The sequence below is a fragment of the Anomaloglossus baeobatrachus genome, chromosome 1 (genome assembly GCF_048569485.1).
Source record: "Anomaloglossus baeobatrachus isolate aAnoBae1 chromosome 1, aAnoBae1.hap1, whole genome shotgun sequence".
NCBI lineage: Eukaryota > Metazoa > Chordata > Amphibia > Anura > Aromobatidae > Anomaloglossus > Anomaloglossus baeobatrachus.
Genome location: NC_134353.1, coordinates 866,829,135 through 866,852,326, shown reverse-complemented (window position 1 = coordinate 866,852,326; position 23,192 = coordinate 866,829,135). Strand labels below are relative to the sequence as shown.

The 23,192-nt window shown below is 44.3% G+C and overlaps 1 protein-coding gene across 2 annotated transcripts in view; it reads left to right on the top strand.

Annotated features, from left to right (window-relative positions):
* Positions 1 to 23,192, top strand: part of ERBIN (erbb2 interacting protein) — a 352,105-nt gene that overhangs the window by 162,104 nt on the left and 166,809 nt on the right. For both annotated transcript variants that reach the window (XM_075326048.1, XM_075326057.1), the window contains exons 4-5: positions 6,550 to 6,747; positions 19,316 to 19,433. In XM_075326048.1, coding sequence (XP_075182163.1) covers positions 6,559 to 6,747; positions 19,316 to 19,433 — 307 coding nt within the window. In that variant the 5' untranslated portion in view covers positions 6,550 to 6,558. The remainder of the gene's footprint in view (positions 1 to 6,549; positions 6,748 to 19,315; positions 19,434 to 23,192) is intronic.

The window sequence follows — 23,192 nt, the reverse complement described above, 5'->3', positions numbered from 1 at the left end:
GAAGCCAGGGAAGGAGTCTTGCGAGGATAATTTGCATATTCCCAGTGCCTTCTGGGATAAGTGAAGAGTCACCGCGAGCTCAAGGAGAACCGGGTTTTGGCCGTTACAGCCGGAAGGAAGACTTCTGAAAGCCAGGGAAGGAGTCTTGCGAGGATAATTTGCATATTCCCAGTGCCTTCTGGGATAAGTGAAGAGTCACCGCGAGCTCAAGGAGAACCGGGTTTTGGCCGTTACAGCCGGAAGGAAGACTTCTGAAAGCCAGGGAAGGAGTCTTGCGAGGATAATTTGCATATTCCCAGTGCCTTCTGGGATAAGTGAAGAGTCACCGCGAGCTCAAGGAGAACCGGGTTTTGGCCGTTACAGCCGGAAGGAAGACTTCTGAAAGCCAGGGAAGGAGTCTTGCGAGGATAATTTGCATATTCCCAGTGCCTTCTGGGATAAGTGAAGAGTCCCCGCGAGCTCAAGGAGAACCGGGTTTTGGCCGTTACAGCCGGAAGGAAGACTTCTGAAAGCCAGGGAAGGAGTCTTGCGAGGATAATTTGCATATTCCCAGTGCCTTCTGGGATAAGTGAAGAGTCACCGCGAGCTCAAGGAGAACCGGTTTTGGCCGTTACAGCCGGAAGGAAGACTTCTGAAAGCCAGGGAAGGAGTCTTGCGAGGATAATTTGCATATTCCCAGTGCCTTCTGGGATAAGTGAAGAGTCACCGCGAGCTCAAGGAGAACCGGGTTTTGGCTGGCCGTTACAGCCGGAAGGAAGACTTCTGAAAGCCAGGGAAGGAGTCTTGCGAGGATAATTTGCATATTCCCAGTGCCTTCTGGGATAAGTGAAGAGTCACCGCGAGCTCAAGGAGAACCGGGGTTTTGGCCGTTACAGCCGGAAGGAAGACTTCTGAAACCGCGCGCCGCTAGTTTTAGCCTGTCTTCTTCATTGTGAGCGTGAGTGAGCAAAGTGTGAGCAAAAGTAAGTGTGAGTAGAATTGTTTGTATTTAGTTGTTTAATTACTTAACATTTGTTTAGTGCTATCCCCCATTAGAAAATGTGCTCCACTATTGCTAATGCGATCCAGTGTACATCTTGTCTCATGTATGCAGTCCTTGAAAATCCGTTCGAGGGTGCATACTGTTGTTCGAGATGTGAGCAAGTTGCACATTTGGAAGCCCAGATACTGGATCTAAATGAGCAGCTGGCAACTCTGAGATGCATTAGCAATATGGAAAGGAGTTTGCTGCTCACTGAGCAGCAGCTTGCTGGGTCAGATGTGGGGGAGGATCGTAGTAGGGAGCGGCAGGACGGTGAGGTAGGTAGCTGGGTGACAGTTAGAAAGGGGGGTAAAGGGAAAAGTGCTAGGAAGGCTAGTCCTGAACTGACACACCCCAATAGGTTTGCAAACTTGGCAGATGAGGGGGATGTAATTACAGGGGTAGCATTGCTGCAGCAAGGCATGACCTCTGAACGCCAGAGGAGTGTCTGCTCCAGTAAGGGGGGGGAATAGGAGTGCAGGGCAGGCAAGACAGGTACTGGTAGTGGGGGACTCAATTATTAGGGGGACAGATAGGGCAATCTGTCACAAAGACAGGGATCGCCGAACAGTGTGTTGTCTTCCTGGCGCTCGAGTTCGGCACATCGCTGATCGGGTTGACAGATTACTGGGAGGGGCTGGGGAGGACCCAGCGGTCATTGTACACATTGGCACAAATGACAAAGTTAGAGGTAGGTGGAAGGTCCTTAAAGATGATTTCAGGGAATTAGGTTGTAAGCTTAAAGCATGGACCTCAAAGGTGGTATTTTCGGAAATACTACCTGTGCCACGAGCCACACTAGAGAGGCAAAGGGAGATCAGGGAGGTTAACAGGTGGCTCAGGAATTGGTGTAGGAAAGAGGGTTTTGGGTTCCTGGAGAATTGGGCCGACTTTTCAGTTGGCTACAGATTCTATGCTAGGGATGGGCTGCATCTTAATGGGGAAGGTGCAGCTCTGCTGGGGCAGAAAATGGCTAGAAGGTTGGAGGAGTGTTTAAACTAGGAATGGGGGGCGAGGGTATTCACTTTATAGAAGGGGAATGTAGTGCAGATAGTGACCAGGGCACAAGTAATGAAATTGGGGGTGGTACGGGGGAAGGGTTAGGACAGTTAATACAGTAAGCAGGAATACAGGTACAGAGTCATACGTAACGTGCATGTACACTAATGCCCGAAGCCTCACAAATAAGGTGGAGGAATTAGAATTAATATTGTTGGAAGAAAATTATGATATAGTGGGGATATCAGAGACATGGCTGGATGAGAGCTATGACTGGGCTGTTAATTTACAGGGTTATAGCCTATTCAGGAATGACCGTACAAATAAGCGAGGGGGAGGTGTGTGTCTATATGTAAAATCATCCTTAAAACCCATCCTGCGTGACAACATATGTGAGGGTACTGAGAATGTAGAGTCCCTATGGGTGGAGATAAGGGGGGGGAGAATGAATAATAAAATACTGATAGGGGTGTGTTATAAGACGCCGAATATTATGGAAGAGGTAGAGAATCTCCTCATAAAGCAAATTGATAAAGCAGCGAGTCTCGGAGAGGTAATTATTATGGGGGACTTTAACTATCCTGATATAAATTGGGGAACAGAAACTTGCAGTTCCAGCAAAGGAAATAGATTTTTGATAACAATGAAAGATAATTACCTTTCACAAATGGTACAGGACCCCACAAGAGGGGGAGCACTACTAGACCTTGTACTAACCAATAGGCCAGACCGCATATCAAATATACAAGTTGGGGGTTACTTGGGGAATAGTGATCACAAAATAATAAGTTTTCATGTATTCTTTAGTAAGATGTCTAGTAGAGGGGCTACAAGGACACTAAACTTCAGGAAAGCAAATTTTAAACGGTTGAGAGATGATCTTAGTGCAATAAACTGGGATGATGTACTAAGTAATAAAAGTACACAAAGCAAATGGGAGACTTTTATGAGCATCCTGAATAGGGCTTGTGCAGAAAATATACCCTATGGGAACAAACATGCTAGAAATAGGAGGAAACCCCTATGGCTAAATAGAGCTGTAAGGGAAGCAATAAAAGAAAAACAGAAAGCCTTAAAAGAATTAAAGAGGGTAGGTAGTGATGAGGCATTATATAATTATAGAAAATTAAATAAAATATGTAAAAAGCAAATTAAGTTAGCTAAGTTTGAGACAGAGAGACTCATTGCGAGAGAAAGTAAAAATAATCCTAAAATATTCTTTAACTACATAAACAGTAAAAAACTGAAAAGCGATAGTGTTGGCCCCCTTAAAAATAGTCTTGGTGAAATGGTGGAAGGGGATGAGGGTAAAGCCAACCTGCTGAATGACTTTTTTTCTACGGTTTTTATACAAGAAAATGCCATGGCAGATGACATGACCAGTGATACTATAAATTCACACTTGAATATTACCTGCTTAACCCAGCAGGAAGTACGCCGCCGCCTCGAAATCACTAAGGTTGACAAATCTCCGGGCCCGGATGGCATACACCCCAGAGTACTACAGGAATTGAGTTCTGTGATAGATAGACCATTATTTTTAATCTTCTCAGATTCCTTAATAACAGGGTCGGTACCGCAGGACTGGCGCATAGCAAATGTGGTGCCAATATTCAAAAAGGGGACAAAAACTGAGCCGGGAAATTATAGGCCGGTAAGTTTAACCTCTACGGTTGGTAAAATCCTTGAGGGTTTCTTGAGAGATGCTATATTGGAGTATCTCAAGAAAAATAACCTTATGACAGAGTATCAACATGGGTTTATGAGGGATCGATCCTGTCAAACTAATTTGATCAGCTTCTATGAAGAGGTAAGTTCAAGTCTGGACCAGGGAAATGCAGTGGATGTTGTGTATATGGACTTTTCAAAAGCTTTTGATACGGTGCCACACAAAAGGTTGGTACATAAAATGAGAATAATGGGGATAGGGGAAAATATGTGTAACTGGGTTAAAAACTGGCTAAGTGATAGGAAACAAAGGGTGGTTATTAATGGTACGTACTCGGACTGGGTCTCAGTTCATAGTGGGGTACCACAGGGGTCAGTATTGGGCCCACTTCTTTTCAACATATTTATAAATGACCTTGTTGGGGGCATGCGGAGTAGAATTTCAATATTTGCAGATGATACTAAACTCTGCAGGGTAATCAATACAGAGGAGGATAATTTTATATTACAGGGAGATTTATGTAAATTGGAGGATTGGGCTGAGAAGTGGCAATTGAAGTTTAATGTAGATAAATGTAAGGTCATGCACTTGGGTAGAGGAAATAACATTTATGATTATGTACTTAATCGTAGAACACTGGGTAAAACAGACACAGAAAAAGACTTGGGTGTATTGGTGGATGGTAAACTTCACTTTAGTGGACAGTGTCAGGCAGCTTCTGCCAGGGCTAATAAAATAATGGGATGTATTAAAAGAGGTATAAGTGTTCATGAAAAAAATATAGTTCTACCTCTGTACAAGTCACTAGTGCGACCACACTTAGAATACTGTGTACAATTCTGGTCACCGATATATAAGAAGGACATAGCTGAACTGGAGAGGGTGCAGAGAAGAGCCACCAAGATTATTAGAGGAATGGGTGGGCTGCAATACCAAGACAGGTTATTAAACTTGGGGTTATTTAGTTTGGAAAAACGAAGGCTTAGGGGGGATCTAATCACAATGTATAAATATATGAGGGGACAGTACAGAGACCTTTCCAAAGATCTTTTTACACCAAGGCCTGCGACTGGAACACGGGGGCATCCACTACGTCTTGAGGAAAGAAGGTTTAATCATAATCACAGACGAGGATTCTTTACTGTACGAGCAGTGAGACTATGGAACTCTCTGCCACATGATGTTGTAATGAGTGATTCACTACTAACATTTAAGCAGAGCCTGGACGCCTTTCTTGAAAAATGTAATATTACCAGTTATGTATATTAGATTTTATGACAGGGTATTGATCCAGGGAACTAGTCTGATTGCCGGATGTAGAGTCAGGAAGGAAATTTTTTCCCCATTGGAACTTGTTTGCCACATTGGGGGTTTTTTTGCCTTCCTCTGGATCAACATGTTAGGCTACAGGTTGAACTAGATGGACTTAGAGTCTCCCTTCAACCTTAAAAACTATGATACTATGATACTATGATAAGAGATTTTTAGAAAAAGTATTTCCAAAGAACTCTCATCTTATGCTAATGAGCGCTGGGACTAGTCCCAAGGGCGTTACTTCCTCTACTAGCCACCCTCTTAGCATGTTAGCACGCCCACAGGGGCTTGCTGATATGCTATTCAGTGCAGCATCATCAGTGGTGACCTGCGTACTTGTGTTCACTGTATGCCGGGCACTTCCGTTCTGCTGATATGCTATTCAGTGCAGCGTCATCAGTGGTGACCTGTGTACCTGTGTTCTGAATGCTGGGCACTTCTGTTCATGCCCAGTATGAAGCCAGGTACGCGTCCCGGCTTCAGAGAGGTCTACTGTGCATGACTGGAAGTGCCCGGCATTCAGCTTCAGCGTTCACGGCTGACACAGGTACGCGCGTCACTACTGGTAATGCTGCATTTAATATCATGTTAGCATGCCCCCGTGGGAGAACTAACCTGATAAGAGGGCGGACTAGTCGGGTGATATAACGCCCTCACAACTAGTCCCTGAGCTTATTAGCATACGTTAAATCTTTAGAAATACTTTTTCTAAAGATCTCTTTATCTATGCTAGTGTATACAGGGTTGATTAGGCAGGGATTAGAAATATACACCCACAACTGCTCGTGGTTCTGGGTGCATTTTGCACTGACAAGTTCCCTTTAACTCCACAGTTCCTGGATGATTTTAGATCATTTGTGCAGTTCCTACTTGTCACAAAGTACTGGACAGAAAAAAGAAAGAAGAAAAAAAAAATTCCTTAAATTTTAGGCAGAAATGTTTTTGTTGACTGACGACTGCTGTAATTTTCTGCCCTCACCAGTGTTGCTCCAGAATTCGCCCCTCCGTATCTGTGTGTTGAGTATACAGATACCTCCTTTGCTGGAGGCGCTGTATACTATTGACTTCATTGTATTCAACATAAAGTTTCCCCTTGAGACAGAATCCTCTGTAATTGCTGATTATTGTACCTGACTTACCTGAGATCTCATCATTACAATATAATTGTCAGTCCTGACCTCTTCTCCTGTCTGCTCGGTTTACAATAGAAATGGTGAATAATAGTTTATTTCTCAGCCAGCTGTTGAACTTAAATACCATGAATATTCGTTATTCATCCGGCCTTTAAGTGGTTAAAATAATCCGACAAGTACCTCATTGTTGTTACTGTAGGACGAGATCCTCCATAGATTCCTCCACATCCAAACTTGAATATCTGGATTTTCATGGAGGAGCGTTTTGTGTGTTTTTGTAGTATGTAGGCTGGAGGGAGAAGCCGGGACTTCTGTGTGCTTTGGAGGGGATACAAATTGCCACGCACAAGAGCTGCTGGGAATGTAGTCTTACGCTTCATATTTAGCTTGTATCTGGCTTTCTTATTTTTCAGTGCCTGAAAATGACTGCAAAGAGGAACCTGTTTGTGCGGTTGGTGCCGTGCCGGTGTTTGCGAGGAGAAGAAGAAACTGTGACCTCACTTGACTATTCTCACTGCAGCCTGGAGCAGGTGCCGAAAGAGATTTTCACATTCGAGAAAACCTTGGAGGAACTTTATTTGGATGCCAACCAGATTGAAGAGCTTCCCAAGGTACCACTTTTCTGTAAAGGATTCATATTTTCCATGACACTGATGACAAGCAGCCCTCTCTCCTGGGTCTCTTCCAGCTGTGTTTTATGGGCATTAGCTCACGCCGCTGCTCTTGCGTTCTTGGCAGAATCCCGCGCCAGCCATTCACTTAACTCCGACTCCCATCTCATGAGCACAAGCTCCAGCCAGGGAGTTCCTTACACTTCCAAAGTTTTTGTTTCGTTGGCACCTTGTTACATCTGTTCTCTAGCAGATGTTCATAGGTTTACCTACCACCCTGGCTGTCAGAAGCTGATGTTATTTATCACTTGATCCTCATTACAGTATACAAATGGCAGCATACGCATATGCACAACCTACGTTTTGGCATTTGTCAGATGTCGTTTGATTAAATTCTTTTAAAGTCATGAAGACCATTTTACAAAATATTCCAAAAAGAGCATGCGTGATATTATTTTGAGTTAAAGGGAACCTATCCCCAGATTGTGGCCTTGTAAACTAAAACTAGCACCTTAAGCAGCTCCTGTGCTGCATTCCATGAAGGTGCACGTCACCCCCTGATCCCCTCTATAGACCCCGAAAATACCTTTACAATATCTCCTGCCTGGTATGTAAAATTGCCCAGGCCGATGGGCGTCCTAATCTTCACCTCTTGTGCTGATTGACATGGATGACACCTCGGAAGCCATCCACATTGGTGCTCAAAATTTTCATATTCTCAGCTCCTGCAGGCACACTTCGCACTATTCTGTTGCGGAAAGAGCCAAAAACACAGGACTGCCTGTGCAAATCGGCAAGTTCTCTGTGCAGGCTCAAGATTTTGCCGTCGATGTGCACGACATCACCCACTTCATCCACATCGCTGGGCAAAACCTCGCACCTGCGCAGATAACCCACTGGCTCGCACAGGCGCACATATGTTTTGTGCGTCTGCGTGAATTGGGAATATGACAATTTTGCCCTCCTACGTGGATGGCGTCCGAGATGTCATCCACGTCAATCAGCACAGGAAGGAGGAGGGCGAAAGGAGGGACATGAGACGCAGATTAGGATGCCCATCGGACCGGGCAATTTACATACTGGGTGTTTTTGGGGTCTACAGGGGTTAAGCGTGCACCTTCATGGAATGCAGCACAAGGCGCTGCTTTAGGTGCTGATTTTAGTTTAGAAAGCCAAAATCTGGTGAAATCTTCCCTTTAAACTTAAAGATGTTGGCCACTAGATTAAAATTGATGACCTATTCTTATGTCTGATTGGCCAAGGTCCAACATCTGACATCCTCGCCAATCAGCTGTTCTTAGTGTCGGCAGTGGCAGCTATTGCCCGGAAATGCTCAGTTCTGGCGCTGCTGGGTACTGATATGTTCTGCTGAAAGGAGGTGGATGTGCAGTACCCAGCCGCAGCCACTATCAGTTGACGGGGCAACCTCAGAATTGAGCATTTCCAGCCACCTGCACCGAGCATTGCTGATCGTCGGGGGTGCGGGGTGTCCTACCCCAGCCAATCAGACATTGACGACCTATCCTAAAAAAAAATATTTAGTAATGAACTTAACAACCCTTTTTAGATTCTAATGCAAATTAAATGGGCAATGACTGACTACTTCAAATTATCTCATATGACAGAAGCCATGCGTAGTCCAATGCGTTTCATCTCCTCTATCGCGGCGCTCCCTCCGAGCATCTTGTGGCTCTCTACACTTCTATGCATCATCTTTTTCATGCAAACTCTAAAAGGTGCTTTACACGCTGTGACATCGCTACCGATATATCGTCGGGGTCACCTCGTTAGTGACTGACATCCGGCGCCGGTAGCGACATCGCAGTGTGTGACACCAAGGAGCGACGTGCAACGATCACAAAATCGTTCAAAAACGGTGATCGTTGACACGTCGGTCATTTCCTTAATATCGCTGCTGCCACAGGTACGATGTTGTTCGTCGTTCCTGCGGCAGCACACATCGCTGTGTGTGACACCACAGGAATGACTAACATCTCCTTACTGCGTCCACCGGCAATGCGGAAGGAAGGAGGTGGGCAGGATGTTGCGTCCCACTCATCTCCGCCCCTCCGCTTCTATTGGGCAGCCGCTTAGTAACGCCGCAGTGACGTCGCTATGATGCCGAACGCCCGTCCCCTTTAAAGGAGGGATTGTTCGGCGGTCACAGCGACGCCGCTGTCAAGGTATGTGTGTGTGACGCTGCTGTAGCGATTATGTTCGCTACGGCAGCGAGCACCAAATGTTGCGCGAGTGATGGGGGCGGGGGCTATCACTAGCTATGTCGCAGCGTGTAAGGCACCCTTTAGGCTATGTTCACACGCAGCATTTTGCTGCTTTTTCTTGCTCTCTTGGCAATGAAAATGCCACATTCAAAATACTCGCCTTGCTGCATTTTCGACGCTTTTAACTGCGGGTTATTTTTTAGATTTTTTTTGGATGCAGATTACATGTTTTTGTTTACACACACATTTAATAAAGTTAGTTTGATGTAGTAAAAACACTGATAAAACATTGATTTTCATAGTTTTTTTTTCACTTACTGCTTTCTACAGGTGAAAAAAATCGCTGCAAAAACACTTTAAGATTTGACATACTGCGGATTTAAAAAGAAAAAACAACCCAAAAAACTGCAATTCTTAAATTCAATCAGGAAAGGAAAAAACAAACGTGTGCATTAGATTTCTGAAATCTTATAGCTGTTGCTGTTTCTATAAGAAGCAACTTTTAATTTGCATATAAAAAAACCCCTCGCTGTTGACCTATTACTATATTATGTAGTGTGGGAGTAAATCTAAAAACTCATGATTTATATATTTCTGTCATGTTGGAGCTTCCAGTCTATGAATGACTTGGGTCCTCTGTTTAAAATATCAGCAGGGACCCGTCATTTACAGACTCGAGGCCGACGGTGGATCGGGGAATCAAAGACCGGGAGGAGAACACCCAATTTAGAGTTTGGCCCTTGTGCACCTAAATCTCATTAGATAAAAACTGCAAATGCTGATTTAAGAAGAACAACAAAGTAGATTTCATCAAATGTGTCAATTTACTATTACAGCGCTATTACAGCCATATCTTTACTATTTTGCAAGATTGGGTTGTCAGATCTTTAAAGGGAACGGGTCACCAGGTTTTTCCCTTATGAGCTGTGGCCACCACCAGTGAGCCCTTATATAATGTATTCTAGATCACTGTATATAAGTGCCTAGGCCGCTGTGTAGACCATAAAAAACACTTTTATAATACTCACCTGGCTGCGGTCCAGTCTGATGGATGTCTCTGATATCCGGTCCGGCAATTCCTCTCTGTCGCGATCTCCGTCCTCCTTCTTCTGAAGCCCGTGTGCATTAGGTGTCCTACGTTATCCACAATAGCGGCATTGAGGTCCTGTGCAGGCGCACTTTGATCTACCCTGCTCAAGGCAGATCAAAGTATTGTAGTGCGCATGCGTGGGCGGTCTTTAACCTTTCCTCGCGCCTGCACATTACAGTACTTTGATCTGCCCTGAGCCGGGTAGAGAGAAGTGCGCTTGCGAAGGACCGCAATGCTGGCCTGGGCTGAATAGAAGGAGGACGGAGATTGCAGCAGAGAGGAGGCGCCGGATCGGAGAGCAGAGACACCCATTGAACCAGACCATCCCCCAGGTGTGTGTTATAAAGGTGTTTTTACGGTATACAGAGCAGCCTGGGCTGTTATATACAGTATTCTAGAATGGTGGTGGTGGGCGCAGCTTATAGTCGCCAAATCTGGTGACCGGTTCCCTTTAACAAGACCAGTGCTGTTTTATTAAAAATGTTGTGAGTAGGCGCCTGGTTTTAGAACCAATTTACAGAAAGTGGTAAAAGTCAACTTGTAGCCATAAGACGAGCCTTCTGAAATAAGCAGAATCAATAAGATGTGACACGTTACCATCCCACGCTCTCTTCTCATTTCCCGGTGTTGTCACTTCTGTTTCCTATTTGCTGGGTATATAGACGTTAAGCCTGTCATTAGGTCATGGCTCCGTTTCTGCTTCCACATGATGCTTGTCAGTCACTGGAGTACATTTGTGCACATTTAAGTCCCTGTCCTTCCGGTACACGGCCCTCTGACTCACTCATTCTGTCCTGTGACCATCAAGTTAATGGGTGATGTGTCATAGAACAAATGTAAAATTATGTCAACTATACAAAAATCTGACATTTATAGGAAGAAAGATTAATTCTTCACATTCTTCCACCCAGCACCTACTCATGAATGGAGACAGTCATTTTTCACTTCTTGGTACAGCAGAATGCTATTGAGCACTGCTTAAAGGGGTTGTTCACTACTTTGATATTGATGGCCTATCCTTAGGATAGGTCATCAATATCTGATCGGCCGGGGTCCGACACCCTGCACCCCCTCGATCAGCTGTTGTTGGTCCCAGAGGTGGGAGCAAGCAGCCGGAAATGCTCATTTCGGGCGCTACTCTGTCTTCTGATAGCGGCCGCAGCCAGGTACTGCACATTCACCTCCTATTGATTAGATTGGGAGGTGGATGTGCAGTACCCGGCAACGGCCGCTCTCAGAAGATGAAGCAGCACTGGAACTGAGCATTGCCCGCTGATGAGACTGAGAACAGCTGATGTGTGGGGTGTCGGACCCTGGCCGATCAGACATTGATGACCTCTGCTAAGGATAGTCCATGAATGTAAAAGTAGTGGAAGAATACATCTATACTCATAATATTTGATAAAAAAAAGGTGAATTTTCTCGTCTAATTCTGAGGCATAAGAACCTAAAACACAACTTTATTATGAACCAAGACATGGCAGTGTGCTTCCAATGAAAGAATCAAAATTGCGGGACAAATTATCAACAATGTTATCGCAGACGATACATCTTTGATAGCAACAACCATGGATGGAATGAAGGATTAGATGGAAAGCTAAAACATGGGTCTCCTACTCTACAAAGAAGCCTAAGATTTTGACTACTGCCAGCTATGACCGATACACATCACTCAAGATGCAACAAGGACACCGGAAGTCAATAGGAGAATAGCTATCGGCAAATCATCAATGAAGTCACTGGAGAAGGTCCTCAAATTGAGGAACATTTCAATGGTGATGAAGACATGGCTCATACATAGATGTCTTTTCTGTAGTCACATATGGATGCGAAACCTGGGCGATAAAGGAACATGATAAAACAATTAACGCCTTTGAAATGTGGTGCTGACAAAGGATGTTATCAATACCATGGATGGCTAGAAGAACAAACAAATCAATTTTGGAACAAATCATGCCAGACACGTCACTCAAAGAAAGGATCACCAAACTATAACTTGCCTACTTATGACACCTCATACGAAGAGAGCAGTCACAGGAGATTCTTGGTCGGAAGAATAGAAGGAACAAGGCTAAGAGGAAGACCAGCAACCAGATGGCTTGATACTATCAAGATAATGACAGAGAAGACCTTGGTGGACCTATCCAGCCTTTCACAAGATTGATCTTCCTACAAAGCGTTCATTCATCAAGTCGCCATGGCTCAAGATCGAGCTGAAGGCAATTGAAAAACAAACAAAACACTTATACTATTATGTCATGTCTTAAGAGATTTTCCATGATTTAGAAAAATTGGATCTAAGGTTTGAAAAGGTATAAAATTAAGTTACTTATCTCTTGAATCCCCCATCGGTCCACTACTGTGGCTCTGGTGATAGTTGATGTCTCATCAATAACTTCTTGTCCATCATTCATCTGACCTAAAGCTAGTCCCATGCTGAACATGCAAACAACCTCACAGAGGCCAGTGATTGGCTTCAGTGGTCAGCTGACTGACAGGCTCTTATTTCCAGTACCACTGGTGCCTTCTCTATCAGTGACACGAGTTGGAATCCAGTGTAGGGCCGAAATCTGAGAGAACTTTTTTAATGGCGTTTTATGTAGATGCTGACTATTATTTTGCCACTATATGGTGTATTTGTTTTTGAATTGTGTATTGCAGAATTATTTTGGTATCATTTGGCAGTATTATTTGTGGGCTGAAACTAAAAGACAAGCTATGAAACAACAGCAAGCAGGAGGACCCAATTTTGTTGCCCCAAAGACTAGAGTAGGGCAAAATGATTTGCGTTGCTGTAGTTCGGCATCCAGTGTAAACCTCCATGGCAGCGTGACCAGGGCAGTCTTCACTTTCTGCTTCGGCTTCTTCCGCGACTCTTGTGCCTACAAGGCCCTATGATCTCATGGGAATTAGTAAACCCAATAAGTGCCCTGGATTCAAAAATGGAGATGCAGAAGTGAAGACTACCTGGTCTTAGTACGCGCTAGCGCTAGAGATACCATGGATGCAGAATAGAAGGTTGCCTTGGTTTAGTTACCGTCATAAGTCTTCTCAGATTCCAGGCTGGGGCGGTGGAAGTCAAGACTGACCTGGAGGGCCAAACTAAATGCTTTACCAGGACAGTACAAATCTGTCCTTGGCTGGTGCAATTACTGGAGAAAAATATAGTGGAACTAGTAAATGTTGTGCCACCTTCATTTCCGTTGACAGTAGCTGAAGGAAGATGCGCTTACATTGTGTTTTAGCATTCGGTGGGAGTGATGTTGTCCACAAACTAATGGCATATCCCATAAGTATCCCAATATATCAAAATTGGGAACTGTCCAGATTTCTTTGACTCTTTAATATGTGCAGTGGTTAGCGCCTCGTAACTCTGGGGTCCGAGAGAAGCATCCAACAAGGATGACATAATGGATCTGGTATATTTGCGCATCTCCTCCAGTCTCTCCAGTTTATTCCAACACTTTAGAAACATCCTAATAATGTTTCCTTAATCTGTTTTTCAGCTGCATTGTATATGTATGGGTGCAGCCCTATGACGTACGCTGTACGAGTGCCGCTCACACGCAGCGTTTGTGTTTCCTTATGAATATTATACCGTGTTCTTCCACAAGTATTTTGGCCCTGCTGATGAAGATAATGTAATATGAGATCATCAATGTCAGGGTTAGGTGATGACAGCTCGGCTTATGCTTTGGGGAATAATGTGAGTTATGGAAACAATGTGGACATGCGGCACAGCACATGCCTTATATTCTGCAGCAGATATACAGGAAGGGAAGCAAGGAAAAAATGTTTCATCCAGCACTTGAAGATATAGTATCCCAATGCCACGAAATTCACGGACTTCATAAAAACATTATTGATTTTATTGATGTACAAAAGTACAAATAATTAAAATCATTGCGTCTTACGTGTTTCAAGCCAAACAAAGGCTCTTACTCATAGCAATTAATTATTTGTACTTTTGTACACCAATAAAATCAATAATGTTTTTATCAAGTCCGTGAATTTCGTGCAATTGGGATACTATATCTTCAAGTGCTGGATGAAGCATTTTTTCCTTGCTTCATTTATCCCGGGATCCAGTCCGCTGACTGCCGTGCACTGATCTCTAAGGCGGGCTTTACACGCTACGATATTGCTAGCAATTGCTAGCAATATCGTACGCAAAAGCCCCCGTCGTGCATGCGATTTCGTGTGATCGCTGCCGCAGCGAACATTATCGCTACGCAGCGTCGCACATACTTACCTGGTCGGCGGCGTCGCTGTGACTGCCGAACAATCCCTCCCTCAAGGGGGAGGGACGTTTGGCATCACAGCGACGTCACCGCGACGTCACTAAGCGGCCGGCCAATCAAAGTGGAGGGGCGGAGATGAGCGTGATGTAACACCCGCCCACCTCCTTCCTTCCGCATTGGGGCCGGCGGCAGGTAAGGAGACGTTCCTCGCTCCTGCGGTGTCACACTCAGCGATGTGTGCTGCCGCAGGAGCGGCGAACCACATCGATAATCAACCATTACCGATTTTTGGTTTTGGGACGACCTCTCCATGGTGAACGATTTTCTCCATTTTTGAGGTCGCTTAAGGTCGCTGGTAAGTGTCACATGCTGCGATATCGTTTAATGACGCCAGATGTGCGTCACTAACAACGTGACCCCTACGATAAAACATTAACGATATCGTAGCGTGTAAAGCCCGCTTAAAACCGGCCACAGCAAATCTAGAGCTGAGCTGATCCTAAAAATTGTCTTTTGTTTTGTTGATACAGGAAGGGCCCCGTATTCTGTAACAGGGCTCAGGACTGATTTTATTAACAAAATATCACATGGTATGACCTGCAGATATCACATCATGAGCGCCGCGCACATTTACATATAGTAGACCACATTTCCATGAGCAGAACAGCCACCGTCATACATACAGTGGTGCGTGCACTATTTCACTGACCCAGTCCTCTGCAAATGTCACACAAGGACACACGGTAGTGGCGATCTCTCGTATAACTACAGATGTAGCAGAGCTGAATTTCCATCAACGCTTTGGGGAAAATCCACCAAGATTTTAAAGTATAAAGATATGACATATTTGGACAGTGTAAAATTTTGCAAACGTGTAACAACTTTTCCCTTTTATGCTCTGAAATACTTAATTCTTAAAAAACAAACAAACAAAAAAAAAACGTAAAAAGTCTTCGCAAAGGAAGTGAGGCCAACGACAACCTGCCAGATTGACTATAATTTACATTAGAAATTGACATAAATTATACCAAAATTGTACCCCATAGCTGGCGCAGATCATTAGATTGGACCACATGGGAATCGCTTGTAATGGTGCCCTACATTGGATCCCAACCTCCATTCCTGCCCCATCTTCCTGCAGGGAATGAGACACCGGTCTTGACTCCAAGATTTGGTCACCATTAGGCCCCTTTCACACATCAGTTTTTGCCATCAGCCACAATCCTTTTACTCAACGGATCCGTCGCAGATTGTGGCAAAACTGATGCCACGGATCTGTTTTTCGACGGATCCGACTAGCTGAGGGCTAAATAATAATTTGAGCATGCTCTGTTAAAAAAAACAAAATCCATCGCTGTCATTTGATGGATGACGACGGATCCTGCACCCATAGGCTTCCATTCTAAAAAAGGACGGACGGTGATGGATCCGTTGCTGTCCGATTTTTCGACGTAGACAAAAAACGTTACTTTGAATTTAGTCTCCGTCGGCCGGACAAACTATTTTCGACGGATATGTCGAACGACTGATGAAACATGAGGCCATCCATCACAATCAGTCGCTAATACAAGTCTATAAAAAGAAAACATCCAGCGGCATCAGTCGCCAAATCAGTTTTTTTTTCAAAATTCGATAGATTGACGGCAAAAAAACTGATGTGTGAAAGGGGCCTTATAGTAATGAAGTAAATTTCTTTTAATATCTGTGTAAATCTTCAAATATAGTGACTGAGCCTTTTAAAAGGAATCTGTCAGCAGGTTTTTGCCACTGTGATAATGCTACTTACTCAGCTGTTTGCAGAGGGAGAGACCATAATTGTTTGTCTTTAAAGGGAATCTGTCAGCAGGTTTTTTTCTCTACTTCATCTGATAGCAGCATAATGTAGGCAAAGAGACCCTGAAACCAACGATGTATCACTTAGATTACTGTGTGCAGATTGTCCTGACACAATCAAAGATTTCAGATTTAGCTGAGAGAGCTGTCACACCCACACTAGAGTCCCTATAGAGATTGTACATTGACAGTGAGGTGTCAATCACAGGAGGGGGTGTGCCAGACTGCCAAGCTAGTAGAAATGTAGTTCAGCAATGATAATCTCTAGGTGATAAAGCCTTTAGTTTAAGTAAACAGCAGCACACCGCCTGATAAGAGAGGCATAGTTGACCTTTGTTTTTTTTTAATAACTACAGCATGCTGTCCTCAGATTGCATAGCAAAAACCTGCTGACAAATTCCCTTTAACAGCTTAGCTGGTTTATTCAGTCTTCAGAAACCAATCCACAAACAAATGTAAAGAAAGTTGTTTTGTTTATTTTTTTTTTTTTTTTTTTTTAGCAGAAGGTACCAAAAGGGAAAACAAAATAACAAGTTCATGCAGTATTGGAGGCTTTGCCCACTCCGGATACTCCACTCTCCAGCAAGTGTCCGATTGCTGGAGGCCTGCACACCTCCACGCACACAGACATCATCTTAAGGGTGCTTTACACGCTGCGACATCGCTATCGATAGCACCCGCCCCCGTCGTACGTGCAACATTTGGTGATCGCTGCCGTAGCGAACATTATCGCTACAGCAGCGTCACACGCACATACCTTGTCAGCGACGTCGCTGTGACCGCCGAACAATCCCTCCTTCAAGGGGGAGGTGCGTTCGGCATCACAGCGACGTCACTAAGCGGCCGGCCAATAGAAGCGGAGGGGCGGAGATGAACGGGACGTAAATCCCGCTCACCTCCTTCCTTCCACATTGCCGGTGGAGGCAGGTAAGGATATGTTCCTCGCTCCTATGGTATCACACACAGCGATGTGTGATGCTGCAGGAACGAGGAACAACATCACTACGTACGAGACAACGATTTTTGGCGTTTGGACGACCTCTCCAAAACAAACTATTTGTGTCTCTTTTGCGATCGTTGTAGGTCGCTCGTACGTGTCACACTCTGCGATGTCGCTAACGACGCCGGATGTGCGTCACTAACACCGTGACCCCGACGATAAATCGTTAGTGATATTGCAGCGTGTAAAGCCCCCTTTAGACTACTTGTATCCATTTTAAGTTATGTACCATTCATAACGGTGTAGTATGTCAGCAGCCAGACTCGCCCAACTCTCTTGCTGTTTGTAAAACCCAGCCCCGACGCGCCCTAATAACGCTCTTAGTACTAGGTGTACTAGAGCTTGCATCTGGGCTTAAATCACAAAGGATAACCGCCTTTAATAATGTAGGCATTAAGCAAAATTTAGGGGCAGAGATCCTTACTCCAGCGATGTGTCACTTACTGGGCTGCTTAGTGCAGTTTTGCTTAAAAATCACTCATTAATCAGCAGTAGATTATCATTACAGGACTACTCGGCGTGCTGCAGGTAGTCCAGCATATTCATGAGCTCTGTATAACTGCTAGATCTGCAGCAGAGAAAACATTGATTTTATCAAAATGACAACAAACAGCTCAGTAAGTGACACATCGCTGGAATCAGGGTCTCTGTCTCTATATTATGCTGCTGTCAGATGGGGGAGCCAAAACCTGGTAACAGATTCCCTTTAAGGGGTTGATTACTTGAAAATAAGCATGTTTAGATTTGTAGAGTTTATAAATATTTAGAACTTACTAATATGTTTGTATCAAGGAAGGTAGCCATGTCTTCAGCACTGTCCTGGCTTGTGATGCACAGGCGATAATTTCTGGCATTGGGACATTATTGGTCCTTTGTGTGAAGGAGACTGCGTAATGGCTCATTTTAATAGCCAGACCAGCCCCCTTCTCTGTCAGCTGATTCACCATGATAGATAAGGGGCCTGGCTTAGCTATTGAAATCTGCCTTCTTTATACACATCAGTGATGACCTGTAGCTCAATAGCTAGATGTTGAGCCCTGGATCCACACTGATATGGGGTAACCTTCTTCATTCATCTATATCGATAACGTCTCTTATGTTTCTCCATTGAATCTTATGAGCACTAACTGTCATCTCTTTTCTCAGTAATGGAGAAATCTGTATTTATACTTTTTTACATGTGAATTTAGAATGAAATATGAGTCCAGGAGGAGAAAGAAGAAGATTTCTCCAAGAAGAAATATTGCGAAGTTTCTTATTTTCACATGTAGTATTGATTTCTGAAAAATAAATAATAAAAAAGGGAATGTGATACAAACTTTGTAACTGCAATCACCCAAACACCCCAATCTGTGCCCAACTATCATATGCCAGTGCCGACCATACACATGAGAAGAGCCGCTAAACAAAAACGTGTGGCCAGAACAACCAGATCAAATAACCTAAAATAATTAAAAAGTATTATATTTTATTGGGACAAATTTAAAATTACATATAGCCAACAAATAGAGGTCACAAGGAGTTAATACATAGGTATACCCCAGTGGGGGAACAAACACAACCAACAGGATGGGTTTAACATACAGTGCCGGTCCGAAATGTATACCAATGACTAGACAGATATTTCAGTTGCATTGATCAAACAGTGTACTGTCCTAGGCACAAAACGGTGTAAATAAATCACCTAAAACGACCATATACTGCACAACTCATCCATAAGGAATTCCCCTACACATGACCCGACGCACGTTTCGCTAAATGCTTTGTCAAGGGAGGAGAGAAAAAGCAGTCTAATCCACCAACGGCTACGATCTCATATGAAATATATAGGGATGTGATGAATGTCCCCTGCCTTCGGAGGAAGGAGATATCCAACATGTTCAATTCTTTATTTCTAAGTGTTTAACTTAAAGGTAGGTATAAATTATGCTTTTTTTCAAACCAAAAATGTGGAATCTTGGTTTGCATGTATTTGGTGTTGGGCGAAATCAAGTCTTGAGAACTTGCGGTCTGTAAATTACAATCACTTATACTGGTACTTAACTGGGGCATTGTAAGCTCCGCAACTCTAGACCTCTTTGTTTCTTTGCGTATTGTGTTGTCCTCTGTTTTCCCACCATCAGCTATGAAGTAGAAAATGGAAGCTGACTGCCATTTTTCTCTGTTTTTTTTTTTTCAATAGCAACTATTCAACTGCCAGTCTCTGCACAAGCTGAGTTTGCCAGACAATGACCTAACAATATTGCCAGCATCTATAGCAAATCTCATTAATCTCAGGGAACTAGATGTCAGCAAGAATGGTAAGTACGTTCACAAGTTAATTGAATGGTGTATCAACAAGCTCCTAAGTGCTGCCGGGGCTATAATATTTCTATCTGATCGGATACTTTGTTTAAAAACCATTTCTCTCTATAATAGGTATTTTACGGTGTCTATCCGGCCCACTTGGTTGCCTTCATGCTTTAGTGGCAATTATATGTATCATATATCATCACCGTGGGCATTGGGGTTGTCATCCAGGCCTTTTTTCAGACATGAATGACATATATAATGCTATTGATATGCAGAGTTCTGGTCTAGAATACAATACTGATATGTAGGGGATCTTGGTGACGGCTTTTGTAATGGCTTCCATTAGTATTTGTCATTTTTGGAAATTACCGTATAAGACCAAGATAAATTAGGCGGAGCAAGGGTGTTTTTTCCATTTAAGACTTTTTTTCTTTAAAGGGAATCTATCAGCAGGTTATTGCTACCTCATCTGAGAGCATAGATATAGCAACATGTGATATTAAAACTTAACCTTTAATTGGGTTATTTAAAATAGATATACAAACTGTGATCCAAACCCCATTAAAACCTGGAAATGATGGGACCAAATTGTACTGTGTGTATCTATGGCACCATCATTTACAGAAAAGGGGGGAACGGGTAACGTTCACCTAAATGAACAACACCGGAGATGTGCTGAGTTTTGCAACACACAACTAGCTGATGTGGTATCACTGATTAGACGGATGCTGTGTAAGTGCAGCCTTCAAGGATAAGTGTATATACAAGAAGTAGCATGCCACTCAACAGACAGAATATTGTCACTCAGCGTCATCAACACCAGACCAAAAAGAAATGTGAATGTCCCACTATAGAGCTAAACTAGTGTGATATGCTCCAACAGGGGACAACCAATACTCATGCACCATGACAAACAATGCCCAAGAAATAGAGACCTCATAATACATATACCCTGCTCAATACCGACAGCGGCAGGGGGTCAGGGACAATAGGATGTCATATACAGTGTCATATTAGGACCACTTGAAGTGGAACCATCTCACCCAGTCCTTTTGTCGGTGAGGTGTCGTCCTTCTCCAGTGCTGCTTGGTCCAAATACCGGCACGGGGGGAGCAGTGGCTTGGTCACTGGCCCTATCTAGGATACCACTGACCCTTAGATAATCCACAATAACTCCCGCCCTTACAAGGGCAGTCCACAGCTGGCCCTGTTGTGGCTGACCCTAATAACCATCAAGCAGGTGACTCCCGACGCGTTTCACAACAACTGCTCATCAGGGGAGGCTTGGAACACCTGAAAATCGTGGTTTTGGCTCAAACTAGGAGCTCAAACCTGTGTGGCCTGGTATCATTGAAGGTGTACGATGTACTGAGGTAATTAAAGGGGACCTTAGTCCCACCTCCCTTCCCCAAATTGAAGGAACCGCCCAGCATGATTATGTAAATGATGCGGCGGCAATAATGAAAACCTGGATGATATATAACAACTCAACCCCAAATCGTGAGGGCGATATGATTATCGCTAACCAAAATAAGATGCAGTAAGATGCAATCCGTTAAGTATAAAGAGACATGGCTCTTACCAGAAAGGACACACGTTTATTTCCCTCTCATTTGGTAATCCAGCTGAAGGACGCTGTACTTCCTGGTAGTCCGATCACGTGAGTAGTCACGTGATCGGAAATGTGAGGACCAATAGAGATCGGTCGCGTCATGCAGAACCCGACCGCTCGTCATCAATATGCGGCGGCCTCTGGAACGCAGGACTTCCTGGTTCGCCGGTCACATGATCAGTCACGCGGCCGGTGACGTCACCAACAGAGGAAGGGGGCGTCTACAGGATATCGGTCTCCCGGCCCACTTCGTGACGCACAAAGTGCTCATCACGTGATAGCGGCCGGACAGATAAAGCACGAAACTACATGTTTGATAGTGCGTATTAGGTCGCAAAATAGGGCGCGTATTGATAGCACTGTAGGCCGTATTAAATGGTTGGGAAAAACCCGTATGGATACACATTACGGGATACTCAGACAGATTGCAATGCTCCTATATCATAAGGGAAAAATGAAATGCATAATCGCACCTCAGTCACCTTGATGAAAAAGGCAGATCTCAACCTTTGCATAGTGCCCCTTTTTTAGACAGTGTCTACCCCCTGAGGAATCGACTGGGTGCAGCGAGAAGCCAGGAGCAAGCGTAGGCCCTAAAGTTATTAACCTGTCGTCCCGTCCTCTCAGTGTAACTGAGACGGCGGTTCTGGAAAGGGGACTCTCCTTCGTCCCTACAACAGACTTTGACCTCTTTTCCTGTATTAAGGACTGAAACTTATTCGCACGTAAGTTGAAGTGGAGAAAATTCTTCAATACAAAAGACAACAAACTTAGCGAAGAGTTAGGTATCCCTCCTGACATGCTACCTGACGTGAGATTGTTGGATAGTCTTTCTGATATGAACCCTAACCTTTCTGGACAAGGCCCTTTTTCCGGGTTCAGAAAGAAAAGCACTAAAATGCCACCGGTGCAGAACGACATGTCGACAATAGACATCTTCGTGAATCTGGTATCCAGAGATTTAAAGCAAATGAGTGAACATAACGTTTTTGCACACTACAACTGCACCAAAGAAGAGATCGTGGCCATTCGGGCCTTGGAACAGGACCGCCACGTTGTCATAAAACCCTCCGACAAGGGTGGCAACGTGGTCGTCTTGGACCCGGCACAATATCTTGGAATGTGCCATGAACTTCTTTCAGATAGAGAAGGGTATGCTATTCTGAAGGATAATCCTACTGCTTCCCTGTTGTCCGATTTGAAAAACCTATTGGATAGGGGTCTTGCCGAAAAGGTGATTGATAAAAAGGAGCATGAGTTTTTACTACCAGACCATCCCATCATGGCAACTTTCTACGGCCTACCCAAGGTCCATAAGGGACTTAGTCCATTGAAGGGTAGGCCCATTGTTTCCGGGATCGGTGGGATATGTCATAACCTTGGCTCATACGTGGACGTGATCTTGAGACCCTTTGTGGAATCCCTCCCTTCCTATACAAGGGACACCACTGACCTTCTCTTGAAACTAGACGGTATTTCTGTGGGTGAGGACAGAATGTTGGTCAGCATCGATGTTGAGGCACTCTATTCCTCTATTCCCCATCATATGGGGCTTAGGGCAGTGGGACATTACCTCTCTATGAGAGGCTGCCAATACCATCTTCACAACAAATTCGTGCTGCAAGCACTAGAATTCTGTTTGAGGAATAACGTCTTCACTTTCAATGGGAGGTTCTATCACCAGCTCAGGGGCACCGCAATGGGGAGCCCTTGTGCTCCCTCGTACGCTAATTTGCTCCTGGGCTGGTGGGAGGAGACTATTGTCTTCTCCGAGGAGGGTGATGGAGGACTAACATCTGACCGGATCGATCTTTGGGCGCGCTATATCGATGATATATTCATCATATGGCGCGGTACCCGAGACGATCTGGTGATATTCATAAACCAACTGAATGACAACGAGATAGGTCTCCGCTTTACGTTTGAGGCGGACCCTGTTTCGTTGCCATTCTTGGATGTCCGCATCAGGAAAACAGAGGATGGTTCCTTAAGCACGTCCACCTACAGGAAGCCGACCGCCACCAATTCCCTCCTGAGGTGGGATAGTAACCATCCGGCCCCCCTCAGGAGAGGTATCCCCAAGGGGCAATATTACAGGATTCGTCGAAACTGCTCTGAGGACACTTCGTTTATGACGCAGGCGAATGACCTCAGG